The sequence below is a fragment of the Cebidichthys violaceus genome, unplaced genomic scaffold (assembly GCF_023349555.1).
Source record: "Cebidichthys violaceus isolate CVI_PGR_0920_01 unplaced genomic scaffold, fCebVio1.0.p SCAF_6, whole genome shotgun sequence".
NCBI classification, from domain to species: domain Eukaryota; kingdom Metazoa; phylum Chordata; class Actinopteri; order Perciformes; family Stichaeidae; genus Cebidichthys; species Cebidichthys violaceus.
The window spans coordinates 15,205,803-15,220,911 of record NW_027176816.1 but is presented as its reverse complement, the minus strand read 5'-3'; the positions used below and the strand labels follow the sequence as shown (position 1 = coordinate 15,220,911).

The 15,109-nt window shown below is 41.2% G+C and overlaps 1 protein-coding gene across 4 annotated transcripts in view; it reads right to left on the bottom strand.

Annotated features, from left to right (window-relative positions):
- prkcz (protein kinase C, zeta) overlaps nt 1-15,109 on the bottom strand; it is a 111,137-nt gene that overhangs the window by 32,650 nt on the left and 63,378 nt on the right. For 2 of the 4 annotated variants that reach the window (XM_068732946.1, XM_068732948.1), the window contains 6 exons: nt 12,491-12,622; nt 10,081-10,171; nt 8,151-8,206; nt 7,647-7,841; nt 1,637-1,734; nt 434-520 (listed from right to left, as the gene is read on the bottom strand). In XM_068732946.1, coding sequence (XP_068589047.1) covers nt 434-520; nt 1,637-1,734; nt 7,647-7,841; nt 8,151-8,206; nt 10,081-10,171; nt 12,491-12,622 — 659 coding nt within the window. The remainder of the gene's footprint in view (nt 1-433; nt 521-1,636; nt 1,735-7,646; nt 7,842-8,150; nt 8,207-10,080; nt 10,172-12,490; nt 12,623-15,109) is intronic. The other 2 variants (XM_068732947.1, XM_068732949.1) reach the window with 1 other exon arrangement.

The window sequence follows — 15,109 nt, the reverse complement described above, 5'->3', positions numbered from 1 at the left end:
TATGTGTGTGTGACGACACAGAGAGACTGTTTCTTCTAAACAACAATTCTCCCGACTGGCTTTAGCAAGAGTCTGATTGCATTTTTTGAGGGTGCCCGCCCTTTTCCAAACAGTTTCTAATGATGGCTTCTCAGATGGTTCTGTGTAACAAACCATCCAGCGGGTCAGGTTAGCTGACTATTCCATACTTAACCAAAATGGTCATCCTCTGATCATGGAGCATATTCCTAGAGGCCTCACTGCAGTACTGTAATTAGTTTTTATTACAGTATAACATTTGATAAAGTTGTAAATATAAAGCCACTTCATTTTATATATGTTTAAAAATGCTAGCTGGACATGTTTCATCTCTGATGTGAGTTATGATCCTGACAAACGTTTAATTTTTCCATGTGGATGTAACACACTAAGGTAACTATACATATATGTTTACCTTGCATGCTCTTCAGGGAGCTTCCTTTGTCGTTGCATATGAAACATCAAGTCCCCGCCTTTCACATATTCAATCACCAGAAATAACCTGCAAACCAGAGAGTGATGAGAAAATCCATCAGAACACCATTGATGCTGTTTAGGACTAGATTGTTTTAACAGAAAATGTGAAAAACAAAGAGATGTATAATGACATATCAGATATAGAAAAGATATCAGATATAAAAGAGCTCCTGTGCTTGTCACTTTGATTTAAAGCAATCTGTTTCTTGAGAAGGCATATATTTTACTTCTAAATTATTTCTAACAGAGGTGTTACATGTTGAGTGTGCCAATAGTTCATGTTTCCTAACAAATCTATTGAAGAGACCAAAACCAAGTATGAGTTCACCTACTGACAAACAGTGTTGTTGTGGTCTGATATACAGTAGTTTATGCCTCAATGATATATGCAAATTATATCAGAAAATGTATTAATGTATTAGAAATGCCTCTTATACAGCCTGAAATGCTGGAGTGGGCATCGGTATGAAGTGAGTCTATGCACCGATCCAATTTCATGTCATCATAATATTTATCACATCATTTTTGCTACACAGAAACAACAACAACAACAACACGTGTCACCAGCTACTTGATCTGTACAAGGCTTTTCTCTCATCTCTGCTGAGAGCTGTATGTGCCACATGAACAGTGCCGATCCGACAGGTGCTATCGGAGAGTGGAACTTTACCTGGAGCAAGAAAAATGTCAGCCACTCGGCAATATTTTACACTGGTATCAGATTGGTACTCTGTATCGGCTGATACGCAAGTTCAGGTATTGGAATCGGGAATTTTAATGGCTTTTGGACATCCTTTTGAAAAGTTCACCACACAAGACAGTGCAAGATGGCCAAAAACATTTAGTATGGAGAAAAGAAGGCTCTACATACGTCCAGTTTAATAAAGACGCCTAGCTTTTGATCACTGGACCTTCATCGGGGCAAATGTTTGATTTAAAACTTTAAATGATATTAAGCAGAGCGCAGCTGTGCTTTTTCATGCAAGTTCAAACTAAGGGTAAATCAATGCAGAAGGCCCTCAGGAGATCCGTAGTAAGTAATATTTCATATTACTGAAAAGTACAGTCAGGTATAATGAGCTGCATAAGAAATGTATTGGCTTTAAATGCAGTATGAGTGTCAGTCTTATTGTGATCTTACCGACTTTCTGTCTGGAAACAGGAGTGGAGGCCTACTAAGAATGGATTGGTGGACGCCTGCTCGAACACGTGCTTCTCTGTCTGCACCCAGTCGATATCCTGGAGGGATGAGGGGAGACAGAGATGGCATGAGGGGAAGATAATGTATTAACAATCAATTTGTCTGATCAATAGACATTCTCTGTGGTTAAACAGACAGAGGGAGATACACCATGCTACAAATAAAAAGTGTAGTCTGTCTCTAGAACAATCCTCACATTCAGGATTATTCTCTCTTTCAGTATATATATATATATATATATATATATATATATATATATATATATATATATATATATATTTATCTATATAGCTATATATATATAGATATATAGATATAGGACAGTCAAATAATCCAATAACTCAAGTCTGTGGAGGAGCTCAGAAGAGGTGTAATGAAGGCTTTAAACAAGTTGAAGATTAAAAAATAAAGAAAACTAATAACAATTAGACACTGTGAGAACACCATAATCCAACAAAACCTCTTCCATTTGTTTTCAACTGATATTAACAATGGGGTTATGCTGCCAACAAAGATTAGAACAATGATGATCAGGTAACCGCCATGGACATGAGAGGTAAAGTGGACATTCATCAAGAATTGCCTTCTCATCATTATCCCCAAGATTATGGTTATTAGGGAACGGGACATATCATTTTGAAAACAACCGCTGTGCTTATGATCAGTCAAGATATTGAAATAAAGTGAGATAAGCCTGAATGCCAGATGACATCAGTCGAGGAGAAGCTGGGGACCCAGCAATAAAAAACAGTGTGTTCATCACAGCTGTACCAGGTACAGAAGACCTGACAGACCAGCTGCTGACTCAACTTGGAATGAGGTCAAGAGAGCAGCAGCCTGGATTTTCAAAGCGAAAGACAACTCAAGCAGCTCAAAACCACAAATGGGGCCTATAGACTGTGTGTCTCTTCATTAGTAAGCAAGTAATTCACTTGGAGGAAGAGCAAATAGAAGTACTCACACCTCTTCACTGACCGCAGCAACAGAGGAAGAGATTCGGCATGGTGTATTAAGATGCTAAATGGACTGTACTTGTATCGCGCCTTTCTACTCTACACTACATGTCGTCATTCCCCATTCATACACTGATGATAGAGGCTACCGTGCAGGGGCTACCTGCCCATCAGGCCCCACCACAATAGGCACAGCCTTCGGGAGCAATTTGTGGTTAAGTGTCTTGCCCACTGACACATCAACATGGACTACAGGAGCCGGGGATCGAACCGCCGATGTTCTGATTGAGGGACGACCCGCTGAAACGTCTTTTTGTTAAACAAATCCATGTTATGAATTCCTGAAGTGATTAAATCCATTGTCTTTTAATGAATGATTTGCTTTTGGACTTAAAATGCTACAGAAGTATTGGGATCACTTGGATCATGCGAGTCAGAAACAACCCGCAGCCACCAATGGAATCTAATTCTATAAAAAGCAGCGGGATAAAGAGTTACCTTCAACCATTGACAGTTAGTAAAGAAAGAGAACCTATAGTATCTTTATTCTCAAATCCATTTCCTTTCATTAACATCAGCCAGCTGGGGTTTTAGATGTTCATGCTTCACTTATAGAGAAGTATGAGTGTTTGGCCTGAGGCTGGGATGGTTTATGCCAATTTAAAATGTCATTAAGTTGATGATGGTTAATGTTTTATGTAATCTACAATATGACATGTCAAAATTTGGAGTTCCCCCACACTCTGCTCCAACTAAATATGGTTAATTTATGACATCAATAGAGGCCCCATACAGAGCGCTCCATACCAAATTCCTTCTGGTCAACTCATTATTACTGGAGGAATTTATAATTATGCAGAATATGCCACAACAACATGTCTCGTGTTGGTCATTTCAGCTCCTCTAGTAGTTTGCGGTCTGTCTGTGAGAGCTCGCTCAAGCTTCCTTTGATGTCAGGCAACAGACTTACTAAAGGGATGAATTATTAAACTAGTTTGCCTGAATAAAGCTATGAATAAATGAACGTCCAATCACAAAATTAGCACTCGATGGTTTCCTTAAAGCCTCTTTATTAGGGAAAAATCTCTTTGTAGAGTCTAATCTGTTTAGGTCTTCACAAAAATGTGGATTTCAGCATTGGATTTTAGTATGAAGTGTTTATGCTTGGAAAAGAAATAAAACATGTTATCAGTTGATAAGGAAGAGTGGAGGTATGAAGCCTGTGACATGATCTATGCTGTCCTGGATTAGTTGTGCAGATGTTGGATGATGCAGTAGCTCTGGTCAGTGATACTGGTTCTCCATGAGCCCGGCGGTTTCTGTGTTTAGTTATATGTTGAGCAACAGCACCATCTAGTGGGTTTATGCAACACAAAAGGATTCAGCACTGATCCCTCTCAACTTACTCTTTGATTCTTTTGGTTTTCATTCCGTTTAAAGGTACAGTGTATGCAAAACAGTGCAACTAGTTCAGTCAGTTCAAAGTAATTTGAACTGGGAAATGAGAATCACATCAAGGGCCAGATATATATAGTTTTTAACATGCTTTCATCTAATCTAAAAATAAAATAACTTTTAACTTTGATTGTATTGTTGCAAGTCCCATATAGCCTTCTCACATACACTTTGGTCCACATGAAGCCCTAAAAAAGTCAAACGTTGCTTGGCCATCATGGCATTTAGTCAAGCAAAATAAGGCCTTCTGGTTACATTCTTACAAGTAGGATACAGCTTGGCCTGGATATGACAACTCGATGGTTGTGTGGGACACTTAATGAAAAGATCGAAGTGAAAGAACTTTGATCATGTAGTTTACATGTCCCATACAGCCGGCCTTCTGGCATACAATCGGCCGCAAATCGGCTAAAGCAAAACTCACATGCAGCCTATTTCAGCATCAATGGAAGCGTGACTATCTGTTGGGTTTTGACACACGTCCGGGTGTGCGTCGCTGTGCAGCCCAAAGCTACAAGATGGCGGGCCCAAAATGTGTTGAGAACCTGAACTGACTAACGGGCCGCATCAAAATTTGCGAGGGGCTGACTGACTGACTTTATATTCCAGTAGTGAACAGGGCAGAGGTGCAGCGGCCGTCAGATCATTTAGTAAAGGCTGCATGTTTCACTAGAGACACCAGTGATTGAAGATCAAACTTCGGTTTTTCTATTTCATTTAACAAACGTTTTTGTTGCATCAGCGTGAGACCAAACAGGAGTTGATTTCTTTCCTGAAGCCTTTGTGCAAAATGAAAGAACAGAACTAAAGTGTGGTCTTGGACATGTCCTGGTTGGTAGTATGACAACACTCAGTGAGTTTAAAGAAAGTCGAACACTTGTGCACTTTAGTTCACAGACTGTGCTTTACACTGGAACAATGATGCACTGACATTCTATTGACTATCAACTGACTGTCAGAGCAACAACTGTGACATGTGAGTAATGCAGTGGTTCAAAATGACACAGGGCAGCACCCCTGAAGCTTGTCAAAATCTTGTTTATATAAATGTAAAATAAACAATTTGTCTTTTTGGATTCATTCATAACAAATATGTCAAGCAGCCTCCGTTTTGTTGTCACAGTGAGGTTGTCCGGTTTGGTGCCATCGTGTCTGAACGGAGAACAAAACCTAAATCTGAACTTGCTGACTGTGTGTGGACAACTTGAGCAAAAGACAGACACACTGCATTCGCTGCCTCCATCCAAGTGTGTGAGTGTGTGTGGGCGAATGGGTAAGCAGTTGTTCCAGGAAATAAAACCACAAACCATTTCTGTTTGTGTACAGAATAAACAAACAGGTCACAACATGTGAATGAGTGTTAGTAGGTGTGGTATTGAGTTTGGACCTTCCCAGGCTTACTGTCTCCACCTGCTGCAAGTCTTTATTCTCAGCTAGGCTAACTCCGTCCTGACTCCGGCTCTTTACTCAACACACAGACATGAGATTGATGTCTATATTTCAAAATGAATGTTGTGTGAACATGGAAGGATGATAATTGTCCTTTTTCTTGTACACTTGAATGAAATGTGAAATGTGGAAACGCCATACTCTGCCATTTAAACTCACATCAATATTAAATGTGACAGATATGTATGTCTGTGTGTTTCCTGCTTGAGCGTTATGCAGACGTTTTCCTTTTTTTAAAATTAATTTCAAGTCATGTTCATCTGGTGATTCATCATTGCGAAAAGGATGGGATATTGAGATTTCATCTTCACCAGTGAGTCACCCACTCACTTCTCCAGCTTCCTCCTGAGCCCTGTTCCCAATCATAAGCCCCCCCCCCCACGTTCCATTCCCTCCACTCCTTTCAGAAGCTCCTCTCTCCTACTTCACTCCCTTTTATTCATCCCTGCTTTTCATCTCTCCAGCCTCCCTTCCTCCCTGATTACTGCTCTCAGACCTGTTACATCGTCTCTGCATGCCCTCCGGACCCACAGCCCTGCTGCTTTTCATCCTCACCAGCTAATCAGGGACATTTGGAATGCAAGGTCAAAGCTATAAGACAGACAGTATCCAGAAGCCTAACCACATGGACTGACGATGTCATACAAAAGAGTATCCCTTTCCATGAAACACATCTGACCCACTAATAGACTGATTTCCTGTCATGTGTCCAGGACCAATGCAGAAGTCCTACAGACCATAATTGTATGTGTTCTACCCTACATTGCATGAGACACTGGCTGGTTTGTATAGCTCTTTGTCATTTGACGTCTGCAGCACAAACCAGAGGGGGCAAAAGCTAGTGGAGCCACCCTGGGGAGTGAACGCCATTAAAGTGCTGCTTTCCCGGAGCAGCAACGCAAGTTGAAGCTGGGAAACAGGACAGTGGTGTATCCTGCTGTAGCCTACACACGGGTTTACACAGAAATGAAAAGGTGCAGGTGTCTTAACGTACATCACATGCCACCAGTGTGTTACTTGGCTCGAGTTCTACACAGGAATGACCCATCCGGTGATTTCCCCTTGTTCCTGATGGATCTCTGGACCAATCCAAAGGTTTGCAAAGGTGTTTGCTTTGGATGGGCAGAAATACACAGATGTGTACAAAGAGCCGAACACATGACACTTTTCACTCTAGACTCTTCCTTAGAAATCCATTTCTGAACACACAGCACCAGAATCCAAAGATGTTCTTCTTGTTAAAATATATTTTACAGAGTTGACAACAGGTTTCTATTTCTTGTCTTATTTCTTCATTGTGGTTTAGTGCATTTGTAGATTTGGCCGTCATTCCCGCCAGTAAGAATAATTTACTGTAAAAGGTGTCTGGGAGTGGAAAGAACAGACTGGTCACACAGTTTGCACCAAAACATATTTACAAGTTAAAATCAAGGCAAAAGTGAAACTAGCAGCATTTCAGGTGCTCTTGTTTTCCCCTTTACCTCCATATAAAGGGGTTTAGATATTCTGGAAGCAAATGCTGGGTTTGTTTACAACCCGTCTGATCCATTGGCTCCCCTGGTTCTTGCCCTTTTGGACTGTGCTGTAGTGATGTGTTTCTGAATCTCAGCAATTACTTTGGTGAGTTATCAAAATGGCTTTTACAAAAATAGGACCCAGGTTGGTTATGCCAGTATGATGTCAGACACCTGTACATAACTCTAAACCCAATGACTGCAAAGGTCACATTACTTCAACACCATCCACACTCAAACATTCCAGAGAGGCAAGTGAGTAAAAAAAATAACAAAATAAAAGATCCATTTAAATTATTTTGTTGTGTTTATGACATAAGAACCTCCAGAACATCCATAACGACAACAACAACAATAAAAAATCAGACGTCATCAGCATAGAAACTGAGCTCTGCACTCAAACATGCATAAGAAGCACTTTGTTAACTAACATTAATAAAGTATTTATAGAATATACACTTGCATTACTGATCCTTGTTCATCAGTTTAAAATAAGATAATTGTAGAGTAACTCTGAGCACCATGCACCCGGCCCCCTGTCTCACATCCTGGACCTCCCAGGTGTCCTGAGTGTCTCACCTCGTCATCGTGGACCAGCTCTTTCTTCACCACCTTCATGGCGTACGCCTGCTTGTTCTTCTTTAGTCGGACCAGCAGGACCTTGGCGTAGCTGCCGCGCCCAATCACTCGGATCAGGTCGAAGTCACCCAGCCCGAGAGCCAGGCCCTGGGACAGCTTGATGCCATCGATGCCGTCCACTACTGCTTTGATGTCCTACAGGGGGCAGAGGTCAGAGTGGTGGGAGTGTATCGATACATTCACAATAAATATGAATGGTTAGAATGTTTTTATGTTCAAGTTTTAGGTAGAAGAATGATAAAGTAGCAGTGCTTTCTAAATGATTTTGAAACAAAGAAAACTATTTGTCTCCTTTTCCCAAATGTGTAAAATGTGTATTGTATTTTTTTTAAGGACATTATTACACTTTGTGAGTGTAAATCAAGACAGGATGATTAATTTACAAACTTTAAGAGCAACAAATATGACAATGCAAACTTCTATCAAATGACAGTAAATTCTTACCTCTGTATCTGCATCCTCTGTTTTATCTACTGTACAGTTGTGTGGTAGAAAAGGTACTGCAGACACAGAAAAACACATTTATAATGTGACATAAGCAACTCTGCACTGACAGGTTTAACATGCTGTTCTTTTTGGCCAGTAGAGGGAAGTAGAGTACACAGAATCAAGTCCAGCTATCCACCAGGAATTCCAAACTAGGTCAATCCACAGAGCATCTCATACCAGGGACCCCCAGCAGACCCCCAGCAGTCCACTCAGTCTCCCTTTAATAGGATTTAGCACTGTGTTCTATGGGATCCCATCAGAGAGCAGCAATGTGGTTAGATAACACTTCATAGTTACATAAGTGATGATGGTGAGTGTGCGGTGAAGATACCGGGGTCTAAAGAGAATCTTTTAAACAAAGTTTCAGTTCTATTAATTCATTTGTCTGGGGATGACATCATGTGTATACTGCCCTCTATATGTGCAAACAGTGTCTTCATTGGTACCAGTAATGATCAACTTTGTTTGCTAATATGAAAGTGATGGGAGCTGTGTTCAGTCATGTATGTTGTTTGTGTGTTCTTGAGGCTCTCACAAGTGCTGAGTCCTGTAATGCTAAACTAAGTCTAATCGAGTCTCGCTCAAAAAGAGGTCTCGTTCTGAAATCCTGAGAGGTGACTTGTTGATGAGTGAGAGTTGGAGAGAGCAGAGCCGGTGTTGTCAGAGTATCTTGTGTTGGAGTACAGAAAGCGTAGCTTAATGTTAAAGGATTTTCAATGTCATTGCTGAATATGTTGAGGATTTTGGCAATGTGGTTGCGTCACGAGTTTTCAGAACAAGACATCCCCTTGAACGAGACTTGGTGAGACATAATAACAAACAGACCTGATCAAGCAAAATGTAAAGACAAGTGTTTGATTTCTCTGTAGGGTTCTTTCCATAATGTTGTCAGACATTGTCAGACAATGTTATCATTTTACCACCTACCACCATGAGTTTGTGTCCTGTTTTTTGTGCATTACAGGGAGAATTGTGTTCACTCAAGTCTGGTAAAACAAAAATAATGATGGGTTCTGAGTTTGTCACACCACAAAAAATGTAACCACCAGCCAAGTTTGGAGGATACAAGTAATCAGTCAAGTATATAAAATCAGGTTTCAAAAGTCATGACACAATGAGTAGTATCTTCTGTCCGCTGAAGGCACTGGAACCTCAGCCAATCTGTACGCTAACTCTGCAGGGTTGTAGCGCTCAAAACTATTTCTCAACTGCAGCGATGGGTAGGTTAGAGCAGAGCCATGATTATAGTTCAGTCTTTTCACACAGAGTCAGCACATTTAGTTATGTTTATGCTGTGCAAAATCACAAGTTGGTCAAGGACGACTGCCCCAGAGTGGATCATCATTCAAGATGTAAGGAAAGAGATGAGACCTCTCTTTTTAATCCTACAGGTACAAATAAAGTGTGTGAACTAGTCACTTGTGTCGCAGGTGCTTAAACATCGTCAGTATCAAGTATAACAGCATTGTTGAGTGTCTTTGAAATGCATGTGGCTCAATCTCAAAGAACCTTTCCGAACCAACGGTGATCAAACATACAGAAAGATGCACAACACATTTTTTATTTTGATGTAACTTGACAGCCATAGCATTCTGATAATAGTGTCCTTTATTACACTGCTCATCTCTAACATTAACATTTAGGGTTAACTGGAGTCAGAGTAGCTGTTTTGTCTTGTATCTCAAACAATGTATGATCCTCATTGCCTTAGCTTATTATTAGCTCTCCTCAGAATTATATCCACTGTTCTTCATTAATTGGAACAAATGTTTAAGTCTGAAGATGTGAGACAAATATTGAGCTTGTACATTTTTTATCTTAGAAATAATTAAAGGATCCAATAAGATGGCAGCACTGTACTTAAAAAAGAAGAAGAAGGTCTTACTTCCGTCTGTGTCCTCTGTGTCCTCTGGTGGAAGGTCCACTTCTTCACTCTTGGCGTCTGACGGGGGCTCCTGTGATGGCATGACTGGATCCTGAACAAAGAAATTCAAAAGGCCACCTAAATATCCCCTGTCATATTCCCCCAAAATGCCCACTGACATATCCACTCTTGGTGGTACACTCCTGGAAGAGTGTGTGATGAATCATGTGTGTGAGGAAAAGTCTGCATTTGGAGAGATGCTCTAGTACATGCTGTTGCTCCCTGACTCTACTGACAATGTGGGTTTCACTGGAATAAAGTCATGAAATCATTGCATCTTATCAAGCCTCAGAGTCAGGTCAATGCTGTGATCAAGAGGGGGGACACCCACTGCTGACAGCGGACAGTTAGCCCAAAGCTCCATTGATTCTAGTCCGGATTTTGGGTCTTCGTGTTAGATCAGATGCTTCCTTTGTGGTCAAATGGAACACACCGGTTTGCTGTTACTAAACTTGATGTCTGGTTTCAAAAGAGCAGGAGGACGAGCTGCAGGAAGGCAAACAGGGAGTGTGCAAAGAGAGCTGTATCTGTATTGAGCTTGAATGCGTTGATCTTCCATGCCTATGATTGTGCTCCTACAGCGGCTTACTTCACCATACCACATCTCTTACATATCCAATAAAGGTGCAATGTGTAAGATCTGGCCAGAATTTCAGATTTAAAAAATGATGAAGAGAATGTGAAGAGGTCACAGTGTTGAGGCTACGTCAATAAGTCTACATCTGTGTTACATGAGAGGACGAAGAAGTAGAGCTGCTCCGAGGTTGTGTCAATAATACACCCATGGTTTGTTTTTATAGCTTGCTTCAGGGCTGGGCGGTAATAAAAATATCAATATATTTTTGACCAAATACCTCAATATCGATAGTGTGAGGATACTGTACTGGGTTGAGCATTGGTGATTAAGCAAAATATGAACACAATGAGTGTTGCTGCTGTTACAAGGGTTAGCCCTAGCACTGTGGCTGGCCACAGCCCACTGTGACTCCCAGCTCTGGGATATGACCTGGCTGGATGTGAGTTGTTACAGCTAACCACTAACTGAAGCTCCGTCTCCTGGAGCTGCTGCACGCTCTCCTCCCTGTGAAGTAGTCTCATGGGGGAGGGGGGGGGGGGGGGGGGGGGGACACACAGAAAATGTGAGTAGTTTCTCGTTCCTGCAACTTTGAATTTAATCCAATAAATCACCTGTGAAAGCGTATGCGGACCGTAGAGCCACCGGTTAGTGTCACAGCAAACAAACAGATGACTAACGTAAACTACAGGCCGACGCCACACATGAACATCAGTGTTACTTTGACAAGCTTTTAGAGTTTCAGAAGTTTGGTCCAGTTTTACGTATTCTTGCCCTGCTGTTAGTTAGTATGTGGCTTTATTTATTTATAATTGATGACTGTAAATGTAGGTCTGGACAGAGTTTGCATGTTCTCCCCGAGTCAGTGTGGGTTCTCCCTCAGGGTTCTGCGGCTTCCTCCCACAAAAAGACATGCAGCTCAGGTTGACTGATGACTCTGAATTGCCCGTGGGTGAGTATGTGGGTGTGAATGGTTGTCTGTCTCTATGTGTCAGCCTCTGTGATAGTCTGGCGACCTGTCCAGGGTGTTCCCTGCCTTTGCCCACTGTCCGCAGGGAGTGGGCAGGATAAGCAGTTACAGATAATGGATGGACTGTAAATGTAGGTTGTTTAAACCCAGTAGTAGAGGTGAAATGCTGCCCCCTATTTGTTTGGAGCAGGTAGCCAGATGTTACACATTGCACCTTAAATATGCTGACAGTGGCTTCAGCTGATAACAATTTTTTGTCCAAAATAAAACAGAAAAAAAAACTTCAACCCAAAAGTGCAGTGAGCAACATACAGTACAGCGTGGATATTTTAGTACTACTGTCATTAATCTTTCACAGGGAGTCAATTTTTCCTATTGTATTTCCCTCATCAAAGCTTTATGATGATTCCAAACAGACTGACATTTAAAGTCAGAGCCGTGATTCCATTTCTACTTACGGAAAGAAGCTTTCTACTTTGAGTCAGGTTTGATTTTCAGTTAACCCTTTTGTTATAACAAAAACCTGAACAGCCCTAAACTTGATGAAGGATAATTTCAGTTTATTACAACATAATAATGTATAAAATATATATAATAATGAAAAATAAAAAACAGAGACCCAGGTTAACCCTATATTTATGTTTGAATAAGAAAAGGAAGGGGAAAGTTATCACTCAAACTGTCCGTTAATAACAAACCTACTGACCTTGCTGTAGTACCTAATAGAGTGGTAGCGTATAAGTACATGTGTTCCACTTGTGCTACCATCACATAAAACTGTAATCTTCATCACAGAGTTTGCTGAGAGGCTGGGTCGACACACTCACCATAAGCCTTTGGCAGGTCTGAGGGATGAGTCTGTGACAGCGCTTATGGACCAGCAGTTTGCAGTTGATACACTTGTAGCCCTGCCTGCCCAGCCCCCATATCCTTTCAGCACAGTGGCCACAGTAGGCTTTCTGTAAGACACACGGGACAGCACACACTGACGGGTTAGATTTGATCACAAAGTACTGATACAGTCACTACTGATTTAACTTCAAGGGTTAATTAACAGTAACCACTGACTAATGTATGAGTGTGATGGACGTACAGAGGCAGGTGACAGGGGAACCCTTTCTAGAAGAGCTCAGACATTATTACACCTTTTTACTTGCTTTCTTGTATTGTTTTAACGCAGGTTGATTTTCAGTCTGAATGCCACTTTGGGCAATATTCACTCTTCTCGCTCTGGTTCCGTCTCTACTAATCTCTTTAAACAGATACCTGTATATAAATGTAGAATCTGCAGGAAACGAGACAAGATTATGGTACCTGAAGGGTTGTGAGTAGTAGCGACCAATCACGTTTGAGCAGTCTGTGGTTGAATGCAGGTAAACAGCAAGTGTGGAGAGCAAAAGAGGTGGAGCGCATTGGCCAAAATCTGGAACCCCAGCGGCGGCGATTTAGATTTTATATGTCTCCATTCATAGATATGTGTTTATAGACTCCATTCTCGCCTCTCAAGTTGCTCATCAAACTGCAAACAATGAGCAGCGCATGATAAAAGAAGTGCTGGCCTTGATATTGGCTAAATCGTGGTCAGGCAGAACGCCGATGTGTTCCGTGATTGGGTCTCCACCAGCGCCTGAGGGGAAAGCCTCCAGTGTCTGCCTCTTTAGCTGCTGAACGCTGCACTGTGTTCACCAGCTAAGCTCTAACTGAGTCTGTCTGCTGTTTGCTGCTGAGCTGGTAGAGTACGGTCACTTCATCAGAGCTTTTTCACTAAAAACAGCTTGCATTGATTACTGCAGCTTTAAATGAAAAACAGTTCAAACGTGTATCCATTCTTGGTATCTTTGCAGAAATCCTGCATCATATTTGACGGCAACCTAGCAAACCTTTCTGTCGAGCCCTGCACTGTCTATTTGACTTACTATCTTTTCTATTTTAACAATAATTATGAAATGACTCCTTCTAGGAAACGTACAGACCTATAAAATAAACTATTATAAATAAACTTTACTTTCATATCATGATTGAGTCAGTACGCTCAAGTTTACATTATAGTATTTATGACTTGTTTGCCCAGCTCCATCCTTTGTATACCGTTATGTTCCTGTCTACATTATATTATTACGTCTGGGTTCACACATCTACTGTGAAGCTGAGACTCCACTGTGTTACATAACATGGAGTGTTTGCTCTTTGATTGGCTCTCTCTCTGTGGTTAGCTTTTAGCTCGTCTCCTACACTGCTATATTTGTACAAAAGGATGTTCAGTGTCCCTGGACATCAATACATCTGTCACCAAAATGTCTCACTGGAGGCCGAACACATGCAGTGTGTGTGCTTTGTTGTATCAACAACATTTACAGGGTGTGTATGCTGACGGTGTGAAGAACAAAGAGGCCCAGTCACTGCTCTGTTGCCATGGAAATCAGACTTGAAAAGGCTTGCTTCAGTCGTTCTAATGTAACTCTACATAGAGGTTAAGGCGTACATTTAGAAAGTGATCCCAAGCTTTTGTCCGGTTTCTTTCCCTTCCACAGCACACACAACTGCCTTTTACACCATACACTCTCAACACCTTTCTATCCTTGGCTTCTTTTCACGTTTAAAAAATTAATGAATTAATAGAGTTCTATACGCATAGACGAGGCCTTGTAAACAAGGCTGCATTGAATTTACAAAAGTATTGTGTGGCTTTTGCGGCCGCTAAACCTGCACAAATCTTAGCGCCTCGGTGGTCCTGTGCTATTTGCATACATACGGTAATATCCGTTCTATGCAAATGAGCCTCATTGCAAAAACAGTCCAACTCACAAAGATTAGCGCTAACAGCCACACACAGTTCACGTGTCTTCAGAGAGTCTGTTGTAATTTCAGCACATTTATAAGTGGTGTCCGCTCAAACTTTATTTTGGGATGATGTTCAAAATAAATGAATAAGCTCATGTACATGACATTTTTTTTAAATGCATTAGAAAAAAAAAATGAATGAACGAAAAACAAGGTTATCATATAAAAAAATTATAAAAAGTTCTTCCCTCTCGCTCCTTTCCAAAATCCTGGGCTGAAGTTTTTCCCTTTCCTCTCTCTTCTGCAGGTTTGGATGGAAGTGTCACTCCGGCTGACTCTCACAGCTCACAACCAACACATTGCCCTCAAGCACATTTATACTTTGCCACATGGATCCCCGCAATCCAATGCAAAAAATTGCATGCAAAATGTCATGGGTGTGATTTTATTATAATATCATGAGCACAATATCTTTTGTGAATCCCACCTTGAGACAGGGCAGATAGCGGTTGCAAATGATGCAAAAATCATGGTGCTATCGTTGGTTGTGATCCATTCAATTCGCCCTATAGATTCTACAGTCATGCTAACAGCTCTGTTCAGCTGGTCTTGGGCAAACGGGTGCTTTCTGCTAATTGCTAGCATCCTCATGTTGATGGTGACAT